The sequence below is a fragment of the Sturnira hondurensis genome, unplaced genomic scaffold (genome assembly GCF_014824575.4).
Source record: "Sturnira hondurensis isolate 20B ecotype Veracruz unplaced genomic scaffold, ASM1482457v3 Scaffold0025484, whole genome shotgun sequence".
NCBI classification, from domain to species: Eukaryota; Metazoa; Chordata; class Mammalia; order Chiroptera; family Phyllostomidae; genus Sturnira; species Sturnira hondurensis.
The window spans coordinates 393,130-417,952 of NW_028098115.1; the positions used below are offsets into that span (position 1 = coordinate 393,130).

The window sequence follows — 24,823 nt, forward strand, 5'->3', positions numbered from 1 at the left end:
TCACTGGTGCTGGGTCTCGAACCCAGATCTCCAGGGTCTCTTCTGGGCGTGGCGGGGCAGGGACGCTCCTGCTGGCGTGGGGCTGGGGCCGCCTGGGCTGCGGCTGCCTGGGCTCGGGCTCGGGAGGCGGTCCGACCGTGAGGGGCCTCCTCCGAGAAACAGGGCGCGGCCCCAGCTACCCTAGGGCTCACTCGCTGACTCTCCCCTCCTCGCTGAAACCCTAACCCGTTGGTGTACACACACGACACTGACCCCACGCAGATCCAAAGCCAGAGTCAAAACATCTTTGCGTTTTCCACCATCATCATACAAAGGACGAAGAAGCAGGTGAGAACAAAAACTTCTCTTTCCACTGTCCTGCACTTTTCTGCAACTTTGTTCCAAGGTCCAAATGGGTTCATGCTTCCTGTTGCTTCTTCTCCGCGTCGGTAACTTTACGAGGGGTCCTTTGGGCAGGGGAGTCCCTTCTTAGCAGAGACAGTGTGGGTCTCTTTTGGGAGAAGTTTTCGGAACAGGACTAGAAGGACGGAGGAACGGGGAGGGAGGTAAAAATGTAGTCAGGTTAGTGATTCTACATTCCCACCCGTGTTTACTTCCCGCACTGGGCAGAGATGGCAACACGAATGCCTATTGCCCAGAACGTAGAAGTCGAGGGGACCACTGCATGGGCGAAACCAACCGAGGTCCAGGGAGGCGCGTACTTGCTCAAACGAAAGACTCTTTGCTTGGTAAAGAGTCTTGGTGAAGACTCAGGTTGATCGCCGGATTTGTTCGGTTTTTCCAAGTGGAAATGACATTTGGGGACTGGTGTTTTCATTTTCTGTTCAGTCACCGCTGTCTCCTCTTTCTTAACCCACAAACAACCCATCCACAGCCAGTGCTGTGAAATTCTTGGAGACACTGACAGCAGGCTTTTCTTTAAGTTTTCGTAACGGAACATTGGAATCCTCAGTTTTCTTACTCTGAGACAACACATCAAATGATAACAGCATATGATAGGGCATAACAGGACATCCTTGTTTCCGAAGGACAGAAAACACAGTTTCAGCACCTTTGTGGGGACTAGGAAAATCTTAAATTAGCGAAGACCCTCCCTTTGTATCTTTAATAACCTTGTATTCAAGTCATAAATGTCATCACTAGAAACCCAAGCACTGTAATTAGCTGAATGCCAGAAGGTGGCCAACTTCCGGGAAGCAGTCTCAGGTATTCAAAGAGCTTTTTGACTACACAACTACTAACTAGTTAGTTCAGAATTATAATTGTGTTACACTTTATTTCAAGTAACTTTATTTTTTACACATAAAATATTTTTGCAATTTATAGAAATATTCAAAGTAGTTTTCCTTTAAATAGCAGCTTTCACAGGCACCTTTAAATTAACTTTTATTTTCTAGAAATTGCTAGTATAAAATACGAAAGCTGCGTGGTGCATTGGAAAGCTTCTAGTCCTAATGCATCGAGTCCTAGTAATACTACATGTTCCTTGGGCCATACGTGTTCTCTTCCTCTGTTCCTCAGTTTCCTCATCTGTAAAATGAGGGGTTAACAGATAGTCTTATAAGGTCCCTCTCCCTCTGTTTTTTTTTCTACCCTCCCAAGGACATGCTCATTGATTTTTAGACAGAGTGGAGAGGGAGAGAAACATCAGTTGGTTGCTTCTGGCTTGCACCTGGTGTGAGGACTCACACCCAGGCACGTGTTCCAACTGGGATCGAACATGCAATCCTTTGGTTTGCAGGACCGTGTTCCAACCAACTGAGCCACACCAGCCAGGGCTATCCCTTATTCTATAACAGCATGGAGGGGCCAGGTATTATATCCCAATTCGTTTTTTTAAAAAGTACTCCAGCAATAAGAAGAACTATCGTTTGGCAAAGAGGATAGGAAAATCCATCCCAGGAAAAGAGAAGTGTCTCTAACTTTTGTTGAAAGTGCAGATGCCAGGTTAGGGGCAGGCAAAGGTACAAGGCTTGTCAAGTTATTGTTGGAAGTATTTAGTGGTGTGATTCATAAAGTAGATGGCTAAGAAAGTGGACCAAAGCAGACTGGCAAAAACCCTCTTTAGGAGATTTTGATATACTGTACTTGAGCAAAAAGCAATCTCTCTAAACAGTTATTCTCAAAGAACACTTCAAAACATCTGGGAAAGAGAGAGTGGGCACAAAGCCCAGAATTTGTTGAAAAGTGAATGGTTAATTTTTGTTCTGTTTGGAAATAGAGCCATGTCAGCAAGCCTTAGTCCTCGTTCTCCCTCTATAAATACTGTTTCCCCTTTCTGGAAGTGGGAGCGTGATCCTTCTTTTCACGTGAACCACATCCTCTTTTAACCATTACTTCTGTTACTGAGTAAGTTTCATGCTTATAAACCAAAACTATTTAAGAGTTGTAAATAAATTTAGAGATTAACCCCTTCCCTCCATCACTCAATTTTATAATTAGTCTTCAGGAAAGAATGAAACATATGTACTCTGTATAAAGGGGGAAAGTACACCAGCAGTGGAGTCCTTAGAAGGAGAACCCAAGTGCCCCATGTCTATATGCAGGGAAACATTGGCTTGAAGAAACGACACAGAAAAACATTTTAGGAAAAGGGGAATAACTTTCAAGTTCAAGCCATCAGAACATTTTTTAAGTATATGAGTATATTTTTAATTGGCAATTGCTTCACAGCTATTAAAATTACTGAGAAATTATAATGTTCATTAATCATAGACTATAAGTTCTTATTGTATTTTGAAACACAAAAGAGTAAGCGCCGAGATGCATTTTAATAAAATTGTAAAACTTTTTCCTCCAAAACTTTATTATCTGTTTCATCATAACCTCATTGTGCCAAGCTGAAAATAAAAACAATTAGAATGAAAACAACCATTTACCATTCTCCTGACTCTACATTGTCAACTTTGTAGGCAGGTTGTGAATTCTCCCAAGGTTGTTAAGTGAAACCACAGAGGCAAAGAAGGGACGTGGCTCTGTTCAGAGACTGGAGGCTGCTCCCCAGCATCACTGCGGAACTAAAATCAGAGGCTGATCTGTTTGTGTGAGTTGGTGCTTGAACTAGTGTTTCAGGCCATGGGACTGTGTGTGTGTGTGTGTGTGTGTGTGTGTGTGTGTTGTTGGAGTGTAGTACCTTATCTCTGTTGCTAGGCAATTTATCAGAGGAGGGTCCGGTTGAGCAAGTTGTTTTGATCGCCAAAGGCTGTGGGAGTTGACTGCTGATTCAGTCTTCCTGGACTGCTAAGGCAATCAGGGTGTTGCAATGGGCCTGGCAGCCATTTTCCCTAACAAATGAGTAATGGACGACTTTTTTAGAACTCACCAATTCAGTGTCCATTTAAAAAGTGCTGTGTGATTAATTTATAATGGGCACCACTCTCAAACAGCTTGTCTGCCCACAAAAGGAAAGTGAGCATTTGGGTGCTCTGCTAGATGTCAGTAGAGACTCCACTCTATGGATCCCATGTCCTATTTCTTCTCTTTGCTCTTAAAAGACATTGAACTTAGATGTTTGGCAGCACAAAGGTACCAGCTAGAGATGTGCCTGTTCCTTTCCTTTCCGGAGGCTTCAATGACCCTGACGCACCAGGTCCTGAGGGAGAGGCAGTTTATGGCAGTTTGCCCGGTCCTCTTCTCACTATCCCCTACATTTTCCCCTTTAGCTCAGGATTTGGCTGGGGATACAAGGAAGAAGAGAGAGGATGGCGGGGGCGGGGGGGGGGGGGGGGGGGANGAGGGGGAAGGAATGAAGCTCAGGCAGGACACTGTCTGTCCCAGCACAACTGAAAGTAAGTGAAGTTTCTATCTTTTTTGAGGGGTTGTCCATGCTGCCCATTATCACAGAAAGGGACTGGGGCTGGACCAAGACAGGTCTGCCCTGTCATGACCTGGGGTATGTGGGTTCTTGACTTTGTGCAGGAAGAAATTCAAGATATGAGTTAAGGTGATTTTGAGAGTATGTTTATTAAAGTTTGGTACAGTGAAACAAAGGAAGGGCTTAGAATAGAAGAAGCAAGATCACAGTATCAGTAGTGAGCCAAGGCTGGGCTGCCTTTGTCTCACTGCAAAGTTAGGCAAGAGAAGAGCCCTCAGAGCTCAGGAGAAAGAAAGCAAAATTGCCTGCTTGAGGAAAGGGAGACGGGATGTGCTCAAGCAGGGTTGTTGTGCACTGGGTCTTTTGTCTTGATGGCGTTATCTGTTTTCTGGAGGCTGGAACTTTAGGGGAGGTATCAATCAGAATATTCATCAGCTTTTCAGGTGTGTCTTTTAACATCCTGATGTATCAAAATGAGCATATAGTGGGGTTTGGAATCATTTTCTGGTCAGCTTTATCTTGGATTTATCTGGCTTTAACTGGGATTTCTGTTATTCATTCTCCTGACTTTATCCATTCTTGGCTCTGGCTGACACTAATGGCATTGGCTAGATCTCTGTCATCTGTCTCCCTGACTAGGGTGGTTGCTATTCGCTGTCTGGTCAGGGAGGAGAAATGTAAACCATCTGCTCCTAGGTATCCTTGGTTAGGAAGGGTAGGGGCTTGTGGTTTATTGGCTGGCTGTTAATCGCTCAGCCATTTGTTTAACTGTTTTGTCTCCATTTCTCTTATTCCACTTGCCAGGCAATTTTTACTAACCTACCTCACCCACATTTTTTTCACCTTAAATTCTCAGGCCTTTCCAGTTACCAAAAACAAAAAACAAAAAAAACCACAAAAAACAAAAAAACTGTTCTTAAGGTACGTTCTAGAGCACATGCCCAGGCATGTGTAACTCACTGACAGCTGTTTAAAGAGTTAATCTCTCCTAAGAGAGATTGCACTGGGATGGAGACCAACACCTCAGAAATGAAGGTATCTCAGTGGGTTTTAAGGACTTACCAGTAAGCTAGAAGCAGAGCTTTTCTAGGACTCTTGGAAGCCTTTCTACTCTACCTGCTTTTACTGGTAACTGTTACCAAACCCAGTTGTGGTGGTGAGTCTTAAAGAGAAGTCAGGAGAGTTTTCAAGGTTGGCTCTCCAAAGGGAGGTCAGAGAATGCACTCCTAGACCGTGAGGGATAAGAAAAAACTTGGGGCCTGGGTGTCAGTCACTGTTTTAGAAACTAAGACTGTAGAAATTAGTAAGATAATGATTCTTCTCTCAAAGGGTTCTATCTAAGAGAGAGACAAAGAGATCAACTAACATCAAAGGAGTGATGGTTATCAGTGTTGCAGGGCTGGTGGAGACAATCCATATTGCTACGAGGAACAGAAGATTGAATGCTCAGGGTTAGTCTGTTGTGAACAGCTGAGGATGAAAGGAAGGAGAAGCCCAGGAAATATGGCAAAAATATTTCTGAAGTTAGTAGCTGGAAGGTTGAGGTCAGGGGCAGTGGGGTACTAATAGCTGTCACCTAACTTTCTCTAGAAGTGTTTACCTGGTTCTGTGAAATCTGTGGAATAACCTACTTATTGGCCTGGCATCCTTTCGTGAACCAAATTATGTGGGTAATTAGAAGGTACAAAGGAGCAGCATCCTTCTGGGAGACCCCATGTATTCCGAAGGCTTCTTAGATCAGAAGCTGGCCCATAGATCAGAAACAACATCTTTTGGATCCAGATCATTCTATGTGAACAATGAAACCTCAGTCCTATCATGGGCAAGAATGAGAACCACAGACATCAGAAAAAGGGTGGCTTTGGGACAAAGGGCCATGCTTGTCAATATCAAACTTTGCCTCCCACTGGGTCAATATTTGACACAGTCACGCCCAGGGAAAGGGGGAATGACTTTCTTTGTTTGTCCAAGAGCAGTGTCCTTGGTTTCCACATCTCTGCCAGGACTGGGGATTTTTGCAAGTATCTCCCCACCCAGTTCATTTCATTACTATATAATCAGAACCAGAGCGGGGCCTCTGGCTTCACACAGCTGCAACCCATCTCCAGGAACAAACAGTTGGAAGCCATCCCAGAAGCCATCTTCAGTTGGAGGGAAACTTCCAGAGTTTTGTAAGATTCTTACCCCCGAACAATATGTTGCTCTATTCGTTTTTATATATATAGATATACTATTTCTAGCCATCTGTCCATTTCAGTGAAATTATTTTTCCCCCTTTAAACCTTCTGGGCCCAAGCTGATGAATTAAGGAACTGAAACGAATCAGATTCTAAAGTTTAAAATGAAAACAAATTTCTTTTGGAATAGCCTATATGTGGATGAAGGGAAGTTAGTGAGACTGGGAGCAAGTGGAGGTTGAGGAGGGATTCTTAAATTGGAATAAAATACCCAAAGATCTGGGGAAGTCACTTGCTGAAGGGTGTCTGGATGCCCCCGCGGGACACAGGAATTAAATGTGATGGAGCAAGAAAAGACACCAAAAATATGCTTTTAGCTCAGTTTTCTGGTAACTTTCACTACTAATTTTTCTTCTTAAAAAACATTTTGATTGCTTTTTAAGAGCCAAGTAGAACACATTCCAAGATCAAATGAAGGTACACCGGCAGGCTGAAGGAAAGAAAGAAGAAAAAGAGATAAGGGGAGGAATATGTATTGTATGTTGTGCTTTTGATTTAGGGGTATTGCCCTATAATATATAAAAGTGTGAAGCTACATTTATGGAAATTATAACCATAGTTACTAATCATAGACTATCCAGTTAACTCCCTGACACATAAAGTTGGATGGATCTCCTGAACACAAAATATTGCCTGTGGAGAGAAGAACAGAGTGTTAATTCTTGCAAAGACTAAAGGATTGGTTTGAGGCAGATGATAGTTTGTCTAATGATCAGTTGGGACAAATTTCACTGATGAAAAGCTGACTGACAGTTATGTGCTTAACTATGGAAAGACACACACAGAAAAAAAATATGGAAAGACACGTGTGAATGAGTTTGACCACCAGATGTGACGCCTGCACCCTTGGCCTGGACAGGTTCACTTCCACACCACAGATTATCTGTCTCATACTTGTTTTCTCCCAAATTTACTTTACCTGTTTTGGGATTTAGGATTGAATATGTGAGTGAGGAAGTTGTATGTCGATGAGGTATTAAATACTGGTGGCTATGGTCTGTACTGGTTGGGATTTGATTTCTGAATGCCTTGGAGGAGTTAATATTAAAATAAGCCTGAGCAAAATTTAGCTGAGTTTTAACAAAGTGAATGTGCAAATTCTGCAGATTAAAAACAAAGATTCTCCTTTACCTCTCCAGACTGGGATGTGAGACCTTTAACCTCCAACCAGCAAGTGGCTTTGTAGGATGTGAAGCCCCTGCGTAGCATTAGTCCAGTGCCTTAGCTAGAGTTGGTCTGTGGGCTTGGCTTATACACTGAGCTTTAAGAAATGATACATCTCAGTGAGATTGGGTCACAGGTCTTCTCATCATCTATTTCTTTCACCCAATGCCTTCTACCACCAACTAAACGTATACAAACTTGTCTCTTTAATTCCACTCAACTCTGGCTAGTAAAACAAGAAAAGATTCTCCTATTCTTAATGAGAATCATGGAATTTCAGACATTAGAATTAGCAACTATCATTTTACAGATGAACAAACATAATAAGCCTGGAGAGGAAAACCAAGTCAATCATTTTAAAAAAAAATATTGAAAGTCTATTGTGAGGCAGGCACTCTGATTCAAAGTGAGTAATATGGGTTCTGCCTTCCTGTAACTTATCAGTAGGAAACACTGACAAGTGAACAGGTAATTGTTTGCCCAAGAGCATGTGAATAAAGGCTTGGAAATGGCACCCATGAAAACTGACAACAGGTGTATCTTGAGCTTGAGCTTTGTGACTTTCGCTTCGACACTTATATCTAGTGGGATGTCATTGGTCTTCAGATGTAAAACAAAGAGTGTTTAGACAGAAACTGTAGACAGGCCCGCCAGCTCAGACTCCGTTCTGTGACAATATCCCCACAACCTGTATGGCACTGGCACCTCCTACAAGGACCCTGGGCCTGCTCTATCGCATAAAAGACATTGGCAACATTTCTATCCACCACTGCCACCTAGTGACCCTTTTGGCTACTACCAGCTCTGGTTCTACTTTCTGATTTAAAAAAATATATATTTTATTGATTGTGCTATTACAGTTGTCCCATTCTACTTCCTGTTTGAATCTGGGATCCTGGCCCAAGGCAGAGAGGTGTTGACTCTGTGACCTCGAAGGTCCTGTTTGTTCCATCTCGGGAGCCTGCGATTTTACAATTGCTTTTGACATTAGAAGACAATATTTGTCTATCACAGAGGAAGAGACTGAATTGAATCCAAATCAATAAAACTTTGATGAGGTCTTCCAAAAAACTAGAAAGAGAAACACATCCAGAAGACTAAAAAGCACAATGTAAATGTAAAGAGCTTGGCAAATGGGGAGCACAGCAGGCCAGCAGCTGTGTTGAAACAGGGGCCCTGTGTGAATACTTGTTATTCTTTTAGCGGTGGCTCTTCCCTCTGTGGTCATGTTCAACTTTCTTGCTAAACTCCCAAGAACATGTTTTCACTTGATTCTATTATAAATTAAAATCTGAGTTCTTAATAGAATTTTTCAGCCGCTATTTACTTCACCATCATGGAATAACCAACTATTTTCTTAGTGTATAATTCCATATTCTTCAGCAGTGTGGCAAATCTGTCTATAATTATTATGAAACAGATAAGGTATATTAGTGCCAGATGATGATGAGCAAGAGTGCTCACTTTGCTCATTCCGTCATGTGCCTTCCCATGTAGTCATCAGAACCCTGGATTTCCCGGTCTTCCTACACTCACAGTCATACTCCTGGGGTTGTTACGTAACACTACAAGCTTAGTGCTGGGACCCGTGGCATCTTTAAGTGCTATAAAAAGATTTGACATGAAAATAACATTTATTGACCTATACCGAAGAAAAGCACAAAATAAAAATTAATAATTTAATGTTTATGAGAATGTGCTATTTATTTCGAAATTTAGGATTTATATGAATTACATTACACTTAGGCATAACTTGAAGGTCATATTTTTCTCCCATTGTAAGAATTTCTCCCATTGTAAGAATATGTATAATGATTGCTAAAAGTCATAAACAATCAAAAAGTAAATGAGTCATTCATAGACAAATAAAATTGAGAAACAAAATTATAAAACTCAGTTTCAAATTTATAGTGAAAAGTCATTTTTATTATTGGATGTGGGAACATTCACACGTATTTGATATAATGTGGGGTAGAACTATGATGGTTTTTGAGGGCTCTGAATATTTAAAATTTTCTCCAAAGAACTAAAAGTATAGTCAGAAACTACTTGCTGCAAACATCAAATATTTTTTAATTCTCAAATCTTCAAATTTCTTAAGTCATAAAGTTTTCAAATTCATAAGAAATTTGTTTTCTATTTTGTTATAATCTATACTTGCTTAATTCTATAATATTTTCAAACCTATCATTGGGTGTGTTTGAACGTTTGTGACACACTACCCCTAGGAAGTGTGAGTTCTGCACTTCAGACTGAAAGTCCTTAAGAGGTGATGGCAGCAATTCTCATCTCTTCCTTATTCTTTTGAGGAAAATGTTAAGAAATCATAATAGCAAATTGTAAGGGCTTTGACTTGAAGAAAATTTCTGAGGAGGTTGTATTATTTGTTTTTCATCACATAGTAACATCGTTTGCCTGCTGTGTAACCGTCTGTGTATATTTTCAGGAAAAACTAGAAAATATTCTCTAAAAATAGTCCCTGTTGTTCCCAAGGTGAGACGTTCCTAAGCATAAGCTTGAATTTCTTGTCACCTGTGAAAGTTGACCCCATGTCCACTTCCAAGCATTACCTTGACTTCTTTACTCTCCTCTCAGTTTTTAAAAATGGTATATAATAATTACACATTTGACCACAAGCCACCTAATTCTTTAGGAATTAGGTCTGTGTCCCTTCTCCTTAGGGTTAGGTAAACACCTGCTCTCCTCATAGCCAGTTGGCTTACTGACTTGAATACCTGGAATTCTGTCTTCAACAATCCTTAGATTGACCCTTCCCTGGGCTCAGAGTTCCCTGAAAGTCCCTCTTTTTCACAACTCTTACCTCCAATCTTACTGCCTCATCTTAGTGAACTGGAGTGCCTGTCCCTTCCCCATGGATGCTACATCTCCTTTTAGGGAGGCATTTAGTGCATTTTAATAGTCTCTGTGTTCCGGGATCTAACAGTGTCTGGTACCCAGTAGGGAGGGGCTTATGTAATGTTTGTTATTAAATTAATTAATAACTGCATTAAAGAGTATGAATGGATATTGTGATGCTATAACTAATAGAAAGGTAAGTACTCAGTGAATCTTAAGGGATAAGGCTGAATGGTTGGGGCTGGAAGCTGTGTTCTGGAAATTTAGATTGCCTTTCCAAAGGAATGGATTGACAAGAAAGATGAGATTAATGAAGAAGAGAAAAGATATAATTAGGTGACTGGGGACACCTGACTCATGACACCCTGTTAGAGAGAAAAGTCCCTGTCCTTCTAGCCTAATTTGCCCTACCATACCTCCTTTGCCCTTGGCAGGCACCTTTGTTGGAAGAAATGATGATGGGCCTGGGTCCCCTGTTGTTGGTCTTCATGCTGGGTCTAAGTCTGACTCTGTCCATCCTGGCTAAGGATGACTGCAGGTGCAGACACTTCCTGACCCAGCACTATGATTCCAAACCAAGTGGCCGGGATGACAAATACCGCAACATCATGATGGCCAGATGAAACACGAATTCACCCTGCAAAGGCACCAACACCTTTATTCGTGGCAACAAGACAGATCTCAAGTTGATCTGTGATGATAAGAATGGGGTGCCCTACAGAGGAACTTTTGGATGAAGCAAGTCTTCTTTCCAGATCACCACTTGCAAGCATATAGGACAGTCCTCCTGGCCTCCCAGCCAGTACAGAGCTAGTAAAGGGCACGGAGTCATTGTTGTTGCCTGTGAACATGGCTTTCCTGTCCACTTTGATGAGTCCTTTATCCATTCATAAGAAGCAGGCCACCGGCCCAGATGGGCTGTGCTCTCCATTCCTTGCATCTCTCCTACACACTGCAGAGCAGTGGTGGCAACCTCCATTGCCAGGGGCCCAGGAAATGAACAGCCTGGGTCTTTTGTTTTTAGTTTTACAACATGTGAATAAATAAAAATGTCTCTGAAATCAGTAAGAATCAAAATCTTCTCACCAATTCTTGGTGAGAAGAATGAGCTATGCCAGCCAGGGCTAGTGGTAATTTCTTGTTACCTAATTTCTATCAACAGATGCCAGGACATTTTATTTAGAAAGTACTTGTTAATAAATTACAATTATAAATCACTAGTTTTGCTGTCCTGTGAATCTATGACTATATTGGTCACAGTATTCTCTATGGTGGCCTCTCCTGCTGTCTACACTGCCCTGAAATGGGCCAAAAGCCCTGCATCCTCAATAACCAGGTTATAACCCTGGCTGGTGTGGCTCAGTTGGTCAGGGCATTGTCCTGTAACTGAAAGGTTGTGGGTTCTATTCCTTGCCAGGGTACATACCTAGGTTGTGGGTTTGTACACACCTTTTTCCCGCTCCAGGTGTGTATGGGATGCTTCTCTCTCACATCAATGTTTTTCTCTCTCCAAAAGCAATGGGGGAAAAAAGGTCCTCATGTGAAAAAAAACCACACCCAGGTTATATATCAGTGTCCACGTGCCACCTGGAAGAACACCCAGTATTTAAATGTATGGAAGAAGAGATGGAGAAGTAGGTTACTAGTGCACACTCAGCACATGAATCTTTCTACCTTGAGTAAATCTATTTCAGAATTGAAATCACTATCATTTCTTAAAAAAGTAGGGAGAAGCATTTCCAAACCTCTTTTACTAGAAAATTTGCCTTATTGTAAAATCTCAAAAACCTCTTAGAAAGTGAGAAAGTTGCAGTTTTGGGTAGAATATTTGGACCCTCTGGCATGTTCTCCAACATGCCACCATCTCGTTGATGTGAGGCAAGGTGACTTCCACACAGATCATTGACCCACTTGAGGTGTTGATGGGGAAGGCCAAAGGTGTGGACCATTATTATATGGAGTATGCCATCGCTGTGAAAATGTATGTCTTCTCCAGACACCTGCTGAGAGTACTACCATTGCATACTCTGCTCTGGGGTTAGGGCAAATCACTTGGCAGTGGGATGGGGCTGCTTCCAGACCTGCTGACCAAACTAGCTGCTGGGTAGCCAATCCTAATACTTCTTGCTCTGGTTCTCTTGTTCTCTCACAACTAAAAGAATGAAATGTCATGTGGTGGTCAAGTCAGTTTTTACCTCTAGTGAATTATTTGAGGAACTGAAGTCCTGGTCAGCTGTGCTTTGTTGACTTTTTCAAGGAAAAGTGAAGAAAAACCTCAATATGCCAAGTCCTTTCAAGAATGGTGACATGGAAGGAAGAAAATTCCACTCAAACACAAAGAGGAAAATCTGTAGGGACACAGCATAAATTCTACTAACTGAGATATTTCAACTTAAAAACAGCCTTCTGACTTTGAAGGAATGCAGGTACTCCACAAAATAAAGGGGAGGAGAGCAATAACATTCGCAACTTGGTGTAGTCGTTCAACATTTCATCCAGATTGAAAGAAGCAAAGGAAACCAAGAAACATGGAAATTATAAAAATTATAATTGCCAACATTTACTGAGCATTTACTATGTACTAGTCATTACGACATGCACTTAACATTCACTTTATCACTTATTCTTTTTTTTTTAAAGATTTTATTTATTTATTTATTTATCTCTAGAGGGGAAGGAGAGAGGGAGAGAAACATCAATGTATGGTTGCCTTTTGTGCGTCCCCTGCTGCTGGCCTGCAGGGAACCCGCCTGCAACCCAGGCATGTGCCCTGACTGGGAATTGAACCGCGATCCTCTGGTTCGCAGGCCCACGCTCAATCCACTGAGCTACACCAGCCAGGGTGTTCACTTTATCACTTATTCTTTACAACATCCCTAAAAGGTATTCTTATACTCACTTTCTCATGAGGAAATATGCTGAGACAGGTTAATTTCTCCCAGATCATACAGTTATGTGGCAGAACTAAGTCTTTGGAATCACAGTATCAAAAGTTCTTACTGAGAATCATTGCTGTACAGTGGAGAAAGACTTTGGGGCAAGCTCTGACTGAAACGTATGTATTGGGATGATTTGGGTGTCATTTCATTTTGCCTTGTAGCTACAGCCTTGAGATGTACCAATTGATGTCTACATTTGGCTTCCGTTCACAAATACTTGTCCACGTCTTGTTACATCACTTCATTAGTATGGCCAAGGCCATGGACTTACCATTGCATGAATAATTTAAGCCTTCTCTGTAGCCAGTTATCTCTCCCAATTATAACTTGGATACAAGGAAGCACAATGAGAAAAAGTAGATAGAACTGTAGAAAATTAGAGGGGCAAGAATAACCATGCAAAATTAGATTTGGGAAAAACCACCCAAGCACATTGTTGGGATGATGCCCAAGGGCTAACTATACCTTCAGAAGTCCTGTCCATGAGTCTTAGGATGAGGAGTAAATCAAGCATCATTTCTCCTTGCTACTCTTCTTCCCACACCATTCGCTTCTCTCTCTAACTCCATATCTCATATATACAGCTGCAGGCAATGCAATATGACAGACCATTGAGTTTTCTGTGCACAAGCAAGAGTGGCTGTGAATATACAAGGCAGCATTTAAAAGAATAAAGTCGTGTTTGATACTTGTATGCATGTCCCTCATGAGCCATTTTAGTCACTCGGTGTGATCTGCTATCATGAAGCAGCATCTTTGAAAGGATGGTAGTACCCATATACATGAAACCAGGAGTTCAACTATGGCCAGCCCTTGAACTGCATATGTAGGAAGAGGCCTGTATGACTCTCAAAAAATTGTTCTTTCTCTTTTGAGTTGCTCACTTCCTATGGAATCAGAGATGATTTTTCTTTGTTCAAATGCAGCAATTTTCAACTGGTGTGCTGCAAGAATTTTTAAAATATGGTATTTAGTCAGCGACACTGACCTCTTTTCCCTTAGATTGTAAAAAAAAATTGATAACAGTCAACACAACAGCAGCCATCCGGTATGAACGAATCAAAATTATACCTATTTTTTTGTCAGACCAGCAAACATTTTTTGGTAGAATTTTAGTAGTTAGTTTATGTGTGCTGTGAGATGAAAAAGGCTGGAAATCGCTGCTCTAGTGAGCCAGCCCTGCCTCATTGCCAGTAGCTTCCCAGTTCATGAGTTCCTGCCAAAGCCAGGAGTGACAGCCAGATGGCAGCATCGAGCTAGTTAGTGTTGGTGAGGGATTTCCACTTCCACTCCCACCCTGTTCTAGGCCTGATTAAACTCTGTTGCTAGAGAGAAGCAACTCTGAACATAAGAAGTCTGTAATATCCTGAGGATTAGAATGATTGAGACAATAGAAGATGTGGAGAAAGCACAGGTTTTAGAGTCAGATAGGTCTCAATTCCTTTCTTCACTCCATCAACAAAAACAATATTCTCAAAGCAGGGGTGTCCAACCTGCAGCCACCGGCCAGATACATTCCAGAATGACTATAAATATGGCCCAACACAACATTGTAAATTTACTTAAAACATTTTGAGATTGTTTTTGTGACTACATGTGACAGTGTATTTAAGGTGTGGCCCAAAACACTTTCCTTCTCCCAGTGTGGCCCAGAGATGCCAGATGGTTGGACACCCCTGCTGAGGCAGTGGCTCTGAAGGTTTTTGTTTGTTTATTTTTTAACTCTGTAAAATATGTTTACTTTCCACTGCCAAAAGTGCCAACAAAATGATTCTGCAACCAGCGAAGACAGAAAACTACCATCAGCTATTGACAACACAGAGCATCGAGGGTAGATGCAGGACAGTGGAATATGTCACCAGGGCCTAGTTTTTAGGTTGTGCACAGAAACAGCAAGGAAAAAAGAAAGTCCAAGTCCTCTTTTGTGGAAATTGTGCTGTTGAGATTTGTTTGGTTGTTTCAAGATTTTATTTACTTATTTTTAGAGAGAGGGGAAGGGAGGGAGAAAGAGAGGGAGAAAACCATCAATGTATGCTTGCCTCTTGTGCATCCCCTGCTGGGGACCTGCCCTGTAACCCATGCATGTGCCCTTACTGGGAATCGAACTGGCGACCCTTTGGTTCACAGGCCAGAGCTCAATCCACTGAGCCATACCAGCTAGGGTGAGATTTGTTTCTTTTTAAAAAAATTTTTTTAATCAATTCCACAAGCCGGGGAAACACCTTCAGTCTCTATACCCATTTTATTTCATTTGTTAATTAGCTCACTCATTTTGTTTATTAGTTCAGTCAACAGATATTTATTATCTGCAAAGCTGCAGCTGGGTACTCTGTTTTAGACTTTGTTTTTTATAGGCTTATCAAGATTTCCAAAAGGACCTGATGTTAATACCCTTAAAAGAATAGCCACATGGTTGAAAAAAGTGAAGGAATCAAGAAGTACAAATAGCCAATTTTAAAAATAGTCACAGGAACATGAAGTAAGCATTAGGAATCTAGTTAAAAAAACATTGTAATAGTTCTATATGGTGTTAGATGGGTACTGGGCTTACCAGAATGGTCATTTCATAAGGTATATGCATGTCTAATCACTATGTTGTACACCGAAAGCTAATGTAATATACATCAACTATAGGTGGAAAAAAATTTTTAGTTTAAAAAAAGAGTAGACACATGAGAGAAAAGGCTAAACCCAAGCATTGTTCTATCCTTTTTTCTGCAACTTCTTCAATTCACAAATGTCAGGAATTAAAATCAGTTTATAAACTTTCCTTGACACACCCTCAGTCTATCCAAAATATTGGGATGCAGAGTCTCCAGGCAACCAAACACTCTCCGAAGGTCACATGACTAGAGAACTCCCTGAAGAGACAGAGAACTTCAGTTTTATTTAGATCTGCCTTTTCTTCCTTTTCACACCCTGACCATACAGGATATACATCTGTACATCCACCCTGTCAGTCTCTGCCATGAGACTGTGTGCTCGCTTTAGCAACTTCTCTCCACAAAAGAGAAGGCTCCTCCTTTCAGAGAAGATCATGTTTGCAAACTTTTCACTCTTGGGGAAGCAGTGGTGCGAAAAATTGTGAGAAAAGAAGAGTGGGGAGGAAAGTGTAGAGCTTGCCATTCTCAAAATCTCTCTGGTGCCCATTTGTTACCTTCCTTTCTTCTTCCCTTTGGTTTCTCTTTAGGCATCCCCAAGGCAGTGATGGCTCTCCAGAAGACCCTTTCATTGCTTCTGCTCTTGTTGCTGACCCTGCTGGGGCTGGGGCTGGTGCAGCCCTCCTATGGCCAGGGTCACATGTACCAACGATTTCTGCGGCAACACGTGGACCCTCATGGGGCAGGTGGCAACGATGCCTACTGTAACATGATGATGCAAAGACGGAAGATGACTTCACATCATTGCAAGCACTTCAACACTTTCATCCATGAGGACATCTGGAACATTCGCAGTATCTGCAGCACCACCAATATCCAGTGCAAGAACGGCAAGATGAACTGCCATGAGGGTGTAGTGAACGTCACAGACTGCAGGGAGACAGGAAGTTCCAGGGCCTCTAACTGCAGATATAGGGCCATGACCAGCACTAGGCGTGTTGTCATTGCCTGTGAGGGTAACCCAGAGGTGCCTGTGCACTTTGACAGATAGATGGTACCGTGCAGGGGTTATGGCCCAGTGGTTGACCTTTAACTTACTCCTTGAGTAGCAATGAGTAATGTATTTGAGCTTTCCCAGTCTCTGTCTCCTCTGCTTATATCTACTTTTTTTTTGTTTATGTAACCCATTTTGTTAAATGCATCAAAGAGAAATGGAGACATATACCTAAAATGGGACTGGAGTTTTCTGTAATAAACATTTCAGTAAACTCTTCTGCTTCCTTTTATAATACTGGTCAGCATAGCTCTCTCCGATCCTACCCTCTGGAATTTAGCCATATGTATTTATGTAGCATTTCAAGTATTTCCAGGTGCTTGCACCTCAGTTATCTCATTTTAATACCACAGTGCCCTTGTGATGCTGATGGTGCTATGTATAGGAACCCAAAGATAAGGGATTTGCTGAAGACCATGAAGTTAGTGGAGAAGCTGAAGCAAAAAATCCACTTCAACTAGCTACTAATCCAGGACTTTTTCTACTTTATCATAAAAAGTGTTTTTCGAAAGTATCTGCTTTTTGATATTCCCAAAAGCCAGCTGTTGGGGGAAAGCATTAAAATTTTGCAAATATGTACTGATAAATGAGAGTTCTATCTGTTTGATTTGGCAACCATGTTATGTTTGGGTCTAATGAGATCAAGAAATGATGTGGGGCAACTGTAACTAAACAGCAATAAAAAAAGAAGTTCAAGAAATGATACAAATAATTTTTTTCTATTGTCCCAAACTTTTGAATCACTGTACTAAGTCAGAAGATTAATAACATACTAGATTGTTAACACTCGGTCACTCTTCATAAATGAAAAATTTTTCATGTTTTCCTTGTAATAAAGAACCCTAATTGCAGGTATCTGTGAAGATAGTACTATGGTTCTTGTGTGGGGAATTTTCCCCTCTATCCTCTTTTAATTATTCTCTCATTTATAAACACACACCAACACCTTAATATCCTCAGAAACTCTGGTCCACAATTAAAGCCTATCTGTTCGATGAACGTGACACAGAAACATTTGTGTCATTTACTAAAAACAACTCTCATATCTCTCCTTTTCAATACAGTCATACCTCAGTACTCTTCAGCTTCAGAGCTCTTCAAACCCTATACTCATTGCATTTTGACAAGAGAAAAATGTTTCAGCACTCAGTGCTTGCTCAGTACTTCTCTCAAGTTCTAGAACAAATTAACAACAAGTACCAGGGTGCCATCGGATTTTGAAACAAATTGAGTAACAGAGATGTATGGACACCAGCAACTAAAAAGGGAAGTGTGTGTGTGTGTGTGTGCGTGAGATAGAGTATGTGTGTGTACATGAGAGGACTAAAATGAAAACATTTGAATTACAGCAGATACACATTGTTTATATTTAAGATGTGCAACTTGATTCAGTACAAATATGCACTGTGAAATAAAATAATCACTGCGGTCAAGTGAATTAGCATATCTACTTTCTCAAATGGTTACCAAAAGTGATTTCATTTTCAACTGCTTTGGACTCCATTTGTTTATTTTTAATCCTCACCTGAGGCTATGTTTATTGATTTTTTTAGAGAGAGAGAGAGGAAGAGAGTCAGAAAGAGAGAGAGAGACATCAACGTGAGAGAGAAATATCAATTGGTTGCCTCCCCTACATGTTCAGACTGGGAACCCCGACAGGGAATCAAACCTACAACCTTCTGGTATACAGGATGATGCTCCAACCAACTGAGCCACCCAGCCAGAGCAAAGACTTCATTCTTTTTAACATCACTGAACATCATAGCTTAGCTTAGCCAGTGTCTATTGAATGCATATTGCTTTTGCATCATTACAAAGTCAAAAAATCATAATAAGCCTGAAATATCATGACTGAAATTGTGAGTCACTTTGGCTAAGTCATGTCACCAAACTAAAACTTAATAACTAACCAAATTTCAGTTTCAGCCTTTTCCAGAGATGAAATTTTAAACTAATCAATCTGGAAGTTTCCTGATCAGCACTGATGAGGTAATCTGCCTGTTAAGTTCCCCTGCCTTCCCCTAAATGAAGGTGAGCTTGCTTAAAATAATCCACTCCTTTTAGCTTCTTAGTCCCATTCTTCTTCTGCCTATAAAAATCTTCCATTTTGTACAACTCATCAAAGCACCTCTCTAGTTGCTAGATGGAATGCTGCCCTGATTCCTGAATTGCTTAATAAAGCCAATTAGATCATCAAGTTTACTTGGTTGAATTTTGTTCTTTAACACCTGCCCCCAGGGCCTTGCCATCTCTTTGTACCCAGAAGACTGCTTTTGATGTGTGATACCTTTGCTCCAGGCTAATTTCAGAGTGAACCCAAGTGTTCTACATGAGAAGACAGAGAAACAGGTTCACATAGTAAGACTGCCCCTCTCCCACACCACCACTGCCAGTTAGTTGGAACACTTGCAAAGTCCTCACCTATTCTTTCCTTTACTGCTGCAAACTTCTTAGCTCTAAGAAAAAAGAAAGGACACGGACTCTCCACTCTTTAGATCACATACTGACCCCCCACTGCGACCAGTGACGTGAGTATTGAATCTGAATAGGGCAAATTAGAAGGACTGGTACTAAGGATGATTGGAGGGAAGGGTTCAGGAACACTGGAAGGGGTTTGACTGAACTTCTGGGTGGTGGAGTTGAAAAGGCAAAGTGATCCAACTTGTAAAAAGCAAAGACCTGAATTCAACTCAGCATTAATCTCACTGATACACACCTTCCTTCCTCCCCAATCTTTTCAAGCATAATACATTGGAGCAGCTTGAATTCTGATCTTCTCATCCTATTTAGGCTATTTGAGCTAGGGACAGGGTGCCACAAAGGAGCATGTGTCTATTTCTTGTTCTGTGCCTGATGTAGCACTTGAGATCCTCAAAAGTGCTCTCACACAAATCTCATTAGACTCTCACAGGTCTGTAGGAGAGCTATTATTAGGCTTATTTGAAGACACCAATTCTGAGAGAGATGATAATAATTAGAATTTCTATAGGGCCAGGTAACTCCTCATGGTGATGAGGACAGAGCTGATTTAAAGTGGAAACTTTATCAAATGTCTGTAAGCACTGATTTTGACCAGAGTAGCTCCTCTGAGGGCAATTTTAATCTTGATGGTTGGTTAGAATATTTCAAAATATTCTAAACTGGAATTTCTTTATGATGTAGTCTTTTAAAAATATATATATTTTATTGATTATACTATTACAGTTGACTCCATTTTTCCCCTTTTTTCCCCTCTGCCCAGTACCCACCTTCCCTCCTAAAATCCTCCCTTTAGTTCATGTCCATTGTTCATGTATATAAATTCTTTGGCTTCTCCACTGCTTATACTAATCTTAACACTCCCCTGTATATTTTGTACCTACAAATTATGTTTCTTAATCCCCGCACCATTTCTCCCATTCTCCTTCTCACCCTCCCAGCTGATAACCCTCCAACTGATCTCCATGTCTATGATTCTGTTCCTGTTCTCATTGTTTGCTTATTTTTTTTTAGATTTAGTTGTTGATAGTTGTGAATTTGTTGCCATTTTGATGTTCATAGTTTTGATCTTTTTCTTAAATAAGTCCTTTCAACATTTTATGCAATAATGGCTTGGTGATGATGAACTCTTTTAGCTTTACCTTGACTGGGAAGCACTTTATCTGCCCTTAAATTCTTCTGGTTCCCAAGTCCATGCTCAATCCACTGAGCTACACCAGCCAGGGCTTGCCCTTCAATTCTAAGTGATAGCTTTGCTGGATAGAGTAATCTAGGTTGCAGGTCCTTAGTTTTCATCACTTTGAGTACTTCCTGACTGTCCCTTTTTGTCTGTAAAGTTTCTTTTGAGAAATGAGCTGAGTGTCTTATGGGAACTCCTTTGTAGGTAACTCTCTGCTTTTCCCTTGCTGCTTTTAAGATTTTCTGTTTATCTTTAACCTTTGTCATTTTAATTATGATGTGTCTTGGTGTGTCCCTCTTTGGGCCCAACTTGTTTAGGACTCTGTATACTTTCTGGACTTGTATGTCTATTTCCTTCACCAAATTAGGGAAATTTTCTTTCATTATTTTTTTCAAGTAAGTTTTTCTTGTTCTTCTTCTTCTCCTTCTGGCATCACTACGACTTGCATGTTGGAATGTTTGGAGATGTCCCAGAGGCTCCTTAGCCAATTCTTGTTTTTTTTTAATTCTTTTTTCTTCTTGCTGTTCTGGTTGAATGCTTATACCTTTCTTACATTCCACATTGTTGATTTGAATCCCGGCATCTTCCCCTTCACTGATCATTCCCTGTAGATTTATCTTTATTTCACTTAGTGTAACCTTCATTTCTTTCTTTATGTTGTTGCCACACTCATTGAGTTCTTTGAGCAACCTGATCACCAGTGTTTTGAACTCTGCATTTGATAGGTTGATTATCTCCATTTCATTTAGTTCTTTTTCTAGGGTTTTGTCCCACTCTTTCATTTGGGCCTTATTTCTTTGTCTCCTCTATTTGGCAGCCTCCCTGTGTTTGTTTCTATGTATTAGGTAGAGCTGCTTTGACTCCCTGTTTTAGTAGTGTGGTCTATTGTTGAAAAGGCACCCATTTAGATGAAGGTAACTTCTCTAAATCCTTGGTTGCAGATTTCCATACAGCTCAATTTCCTGACAACTCTGGATGTTATTTGTTTTGAAATCTAGTTGTAATCCTTTCTCTGGTTCCACAAGAAGACAAAGCAAGTCTACTTATGTCTCCATCTTGACTGGAATTATGATGTTATTTTTAATGGCAAATCAAGGTCATTCATCAGGATGATAATTAGAGAAATAACCTCTGAGAAAGGAAGTGGGTAGTCAGAAGTGATGTTTCCCACAGACTTTAAGGAATTGTTATAAGGAAGTCAAGATTAGATAAGCACCATCTACAAAGTCTGTTTAAATGCAGCCTGGGATTTCAGGGAACTCAAGCCTTCCTGCTTGGAAAATGTACCCCAAGTTTTTATTTGTCTTCTACATTTTCTTGAAAAGTGACAACCCTTTTTACTTCACAGACATAAAACTGAAAATACTATTCTCTTTCAGACACACTATTTTATGAGAACCCATCTTTACTGCAAAACAGAGCTAGCTAGAGCACTCCTTGGCTTGGATAGAAGAGAGGGCAGAAAGGAGGTCCTTGGAATTCTCAAAATAAACATCATCTTGTTTTACAATTCTGTGCTTGTCTTACTCCGGCTGTAGCATATTTTCAGTTTGTATAAATTTTGTCATCTAATGAGACTTATCTTCTAGCCTGGGACCAAATGGTAAAATTGGGCCTACAAGTCTACATTGGCATGGAAGGAATTTTAAGGTGGAACTCAGCTCTTAGGGCATTGTTGCAGTAATGCTTTCCTCTTTCTCTTATGTTGACCCACAGGTAACCCTGGTGACTAAGATGCCATCCTGTCTAAAGGTCCTAGTTCCCCTCTTGTTCCTGCTGTTCTCTGTGGGGGAGCTCCTTGTAGATAGTCAGAAGCTTTCCTGGAGGGAATTCATGAAACAGCACCACCTGAGCACAGACTTGGAATTCAGTGAGTACAGATGCAATGATCTCATGAAGGAAAGAGAAGCTCCAAAAGACCAGAACTATCACATCTTCGTCTATACCTTTTGGTACAAAATTGAGCACATATGCATCAGGAACTGGAGAGATCGCTACAGAAATGTATATATATGGGCCCAGTATCCCTTCAAAATACTCAAGTGCTACCAAGGAAATAACAAAAAGAGCTACAAAGAGCACAGGAGCTACAGCTACATTGAATTTCATTGTGGCATGAATGGATTTGTTGATAGCATAGAGGACACCCGGTTGTTAGATGTCATCAGCAACTAGAAAGTCTACACACAGCTCCAGGTTTTAAGAATTTATGCTTCCTGAGTTGTGGTGGGCCTGCTCACATCAATAACCCTTACTAATCCCTACTTTGTGTTTATGTGCCAATGTTTTCCAACTACTTAGTTATGTATCACTTGGTTTCATGTGATACCTATAACTTCACTTATGCTGATTCTCTGTCTGGAATACACTTCTACCCTCATTTATCTGCATTACTCCATTTTATTTTCTTTTTCTTTTGTTAAGATTCAACTCACATGGCATGTCTTTTTGACTAACCCAGGAATTCTCCTTATATCGACTCCTTATACCTACCCAAGCTGAATGATCTTTCCTTTCCTAAATAAATTATATCATTTCAATATGTGTGACTTTTATATATGCTATATGTGCAGAGTATGTGTTGTGATTGGTGTGTTAGAGGTGTGTGTGATATATATTATGCTTGGATGTGATTTGTGCTATGTGTAGGTTTAAGATGAGACTTACATGTTTGTAATATGCTTATGTGTATGATAAGAATGCTAGGCATTGATTGTGTCGACCTGCTGAATTTCACTCAGATTGGGGGGGTGGGGGGTGTGAGCAAAGCTGATTGAGTATAACACGTAGTATGGTCCTGGCTCATAGTGCTCAGTCAACATTAGTTTTCTTCCTTTTCCACCCTTTGGCTTGATACTTTAATTTAGACTTTGATCAAGCCAAAATCACACGTGTCCATCAATTATCTCCTCTCACTGGCTTCAGACGATAGAAATTTCTAATGTAAAAAATACAGTAGGATGCCATCTATACGAAAGCTATATGTTTTTAGAATTATAAAGAACCTTCTTCATCAGCTATAGGACAGAGGTTCCTGCTGGACTCATTTGTTAAGAATATCTCTAAGAAGGCTAATGCATTTTAGCTGGGTTAAGGCATTATGTTTCCTGAAGAACAATACATAATATAAAAGATATCAACACAGTCCAGTTTATCTGATAATAATCATTTTCACTTGGCAGATATATGGGATGGGATTGGAGAACTTTAAAATGCAACTCTTCTCATGAATGGAGTTCAAGACTTAAATTTTGTTGGAGGGAAGAGGAAGTAAATTGGAGGAGGAAATGTCAAGGACACAAATAATTAGAGTCCTCTAGAATTCTGTTTGCTAAATGGTGGTGAAAGATACAGAGTAAGATAAATATTTGCTTCATACAATTTTGCCTAAGGCAGGTATGGGGAGAAGAAATACCCAACATTAAAGTACAGTACTTGTGTTCTTCAGCCTCCTGCATTGTTGAATGACTCCAGCCTTGAAACAATTAAAGAAAAATCCATGGTACTGAAACCAGAAAAGTTGGCATTTGTGTTGCTTATCACTACCAGAATGAATAAGTTGAGAAAAAGATTGAATCTTTATGGGTGTTTTATTCAGATGCTGGCAATCTGAGAAGACAGTGGAGTTATGTACACTAAAACTCACCTTAATATCTCCTCTCAGGCTGACCTTTCTATAGGAAGAAGGAAAGGGTAGGTAAAGAGTTTGAGAAAAGGTAAATCAGATAAAAGTTGCAGTCCCACAGCAATTTTCCTAATATTTATCTGCTGATCAACAACTTTTTATCTTCCTAGAACACAATGGCTTAGATAGAACACCTTGAGCACAAAGGTGGAATTGCTTGAGCACAAAGGTTGAATTGCTCTTGGAGTCACATAGGCGATGTCTTCTAGTTCCTGGAATAACAGCCTTCCATATGTATTAATCACTTAAGCCTATTAACTATAACTGAAGCTAAAAGCTTTAATTCTTGAGTTCCCCTTTTAGTACCAACACTTTAATTGGGTGACTGAACATCTCCCTGAAATTCAAGCCTCAATGAGTAGCCAATAAATGTAGCTTGGTCATCGTGTTCCAAGGGCAGCTTCTCAGCTTTGCAGTTTTTCAGGGTACCTGGGGATATGCAGACACCTGAGAGATGATGGCCTATACCAACCATACTCACAAGAGATTAGTGTCAACCCAGGAGTTCTTCATCAATGATCAGTTTTCATATGGGGAATACTGATTGTTCTTCTCACTTGATAAATGCTGCTTCAAAATGTAGTAGCATACAGGGGATGGGAAGGGGGCGAGTGGAGATGGAAGAGGATATGGGGGGGATACACAACAATGGCAACAATACAATAAAAAAGAAAAATGTAGTAGCTTATTTGGGATGACATATTCTGGTCTCTTACAGTCATATTTTGGAGCAGTCTATTTTGATCTGCAGTAAATGTAAACAAATACCTCACTTAAAAAACTCTTTAAAAGTTGCTTTTATTAAATGGTTAAAAT

At 40.5% G+C, this 24,823-nt stretch overlaps 3 protein-coding genes across 4 annotated transcripts; all 3 read left to right on the forward strand.

The window, feature by feature from the left end:
- The first annotated feature begins 138 nt into the window (after positions 1-138).
- Positions 139-17,367, forward strand: RNASE4 (ribonuclease A family member 4). Of its 2 annotated transcripts, none has more exons than XM_037039751.1 (2): positions 139-327; positions 16,201-17,367. In XM_037039751.1, the coding sequence occupies exon 2, from the start codon at positions 16,218-16,220 to the stop codon at positions 16,659-16,661; it is 444 nt and encodes a 147-aa protein (XP_036895646.1). In that variant the 5' UTR covers positions 139-327; positions 16,201-16,217; the 3' UTR covers positions 16,662-17,367. The 2 variants fall into 2 exon arrangements, with proteins under 2 accessions (XP_036895646.1, XP_036895645.1); XM_037039750.1 differs by lacking the exon at positions 139-327 and adding an exon at positions 5,903-5,985 and having other exon boundaries at positions 16,201-17,364.
- ANG (angiogenin) lies at positions 5,902-11,148 on the forward strand. The gene is given in 2 exon segments (XM_037039752.1): positions 5,902-5,985; positions 10,506-11,148. A coding segment is annotated over 1 exon segment (441 nt). The 5' UTR covers positions 5,902-5,985; positions 10,506-10,523; the 3' UTR covers positions 10,965-11,148.
- Positions 17,368-21,967: 4,600 nt separating the features above from the next.
- On the forward strand, positions 21,968-22,756 carry EDDM3B (epididymal protein 3B). The gene has a single exon (XM_037039799.1). The coding sequence runs from the start codon at positions 22,006-22,008 to the stop codon at positions 22,495-22,497; it is 492 nt and encodes a 163-aa protein (XP_036895694.1). The 5' UTR covers positions 21,968-22,005; the 3' UTR covers positions 22,498-22,756.
- Positions 22,757-24,823: the final 2,067 nt, after the last annotated feature.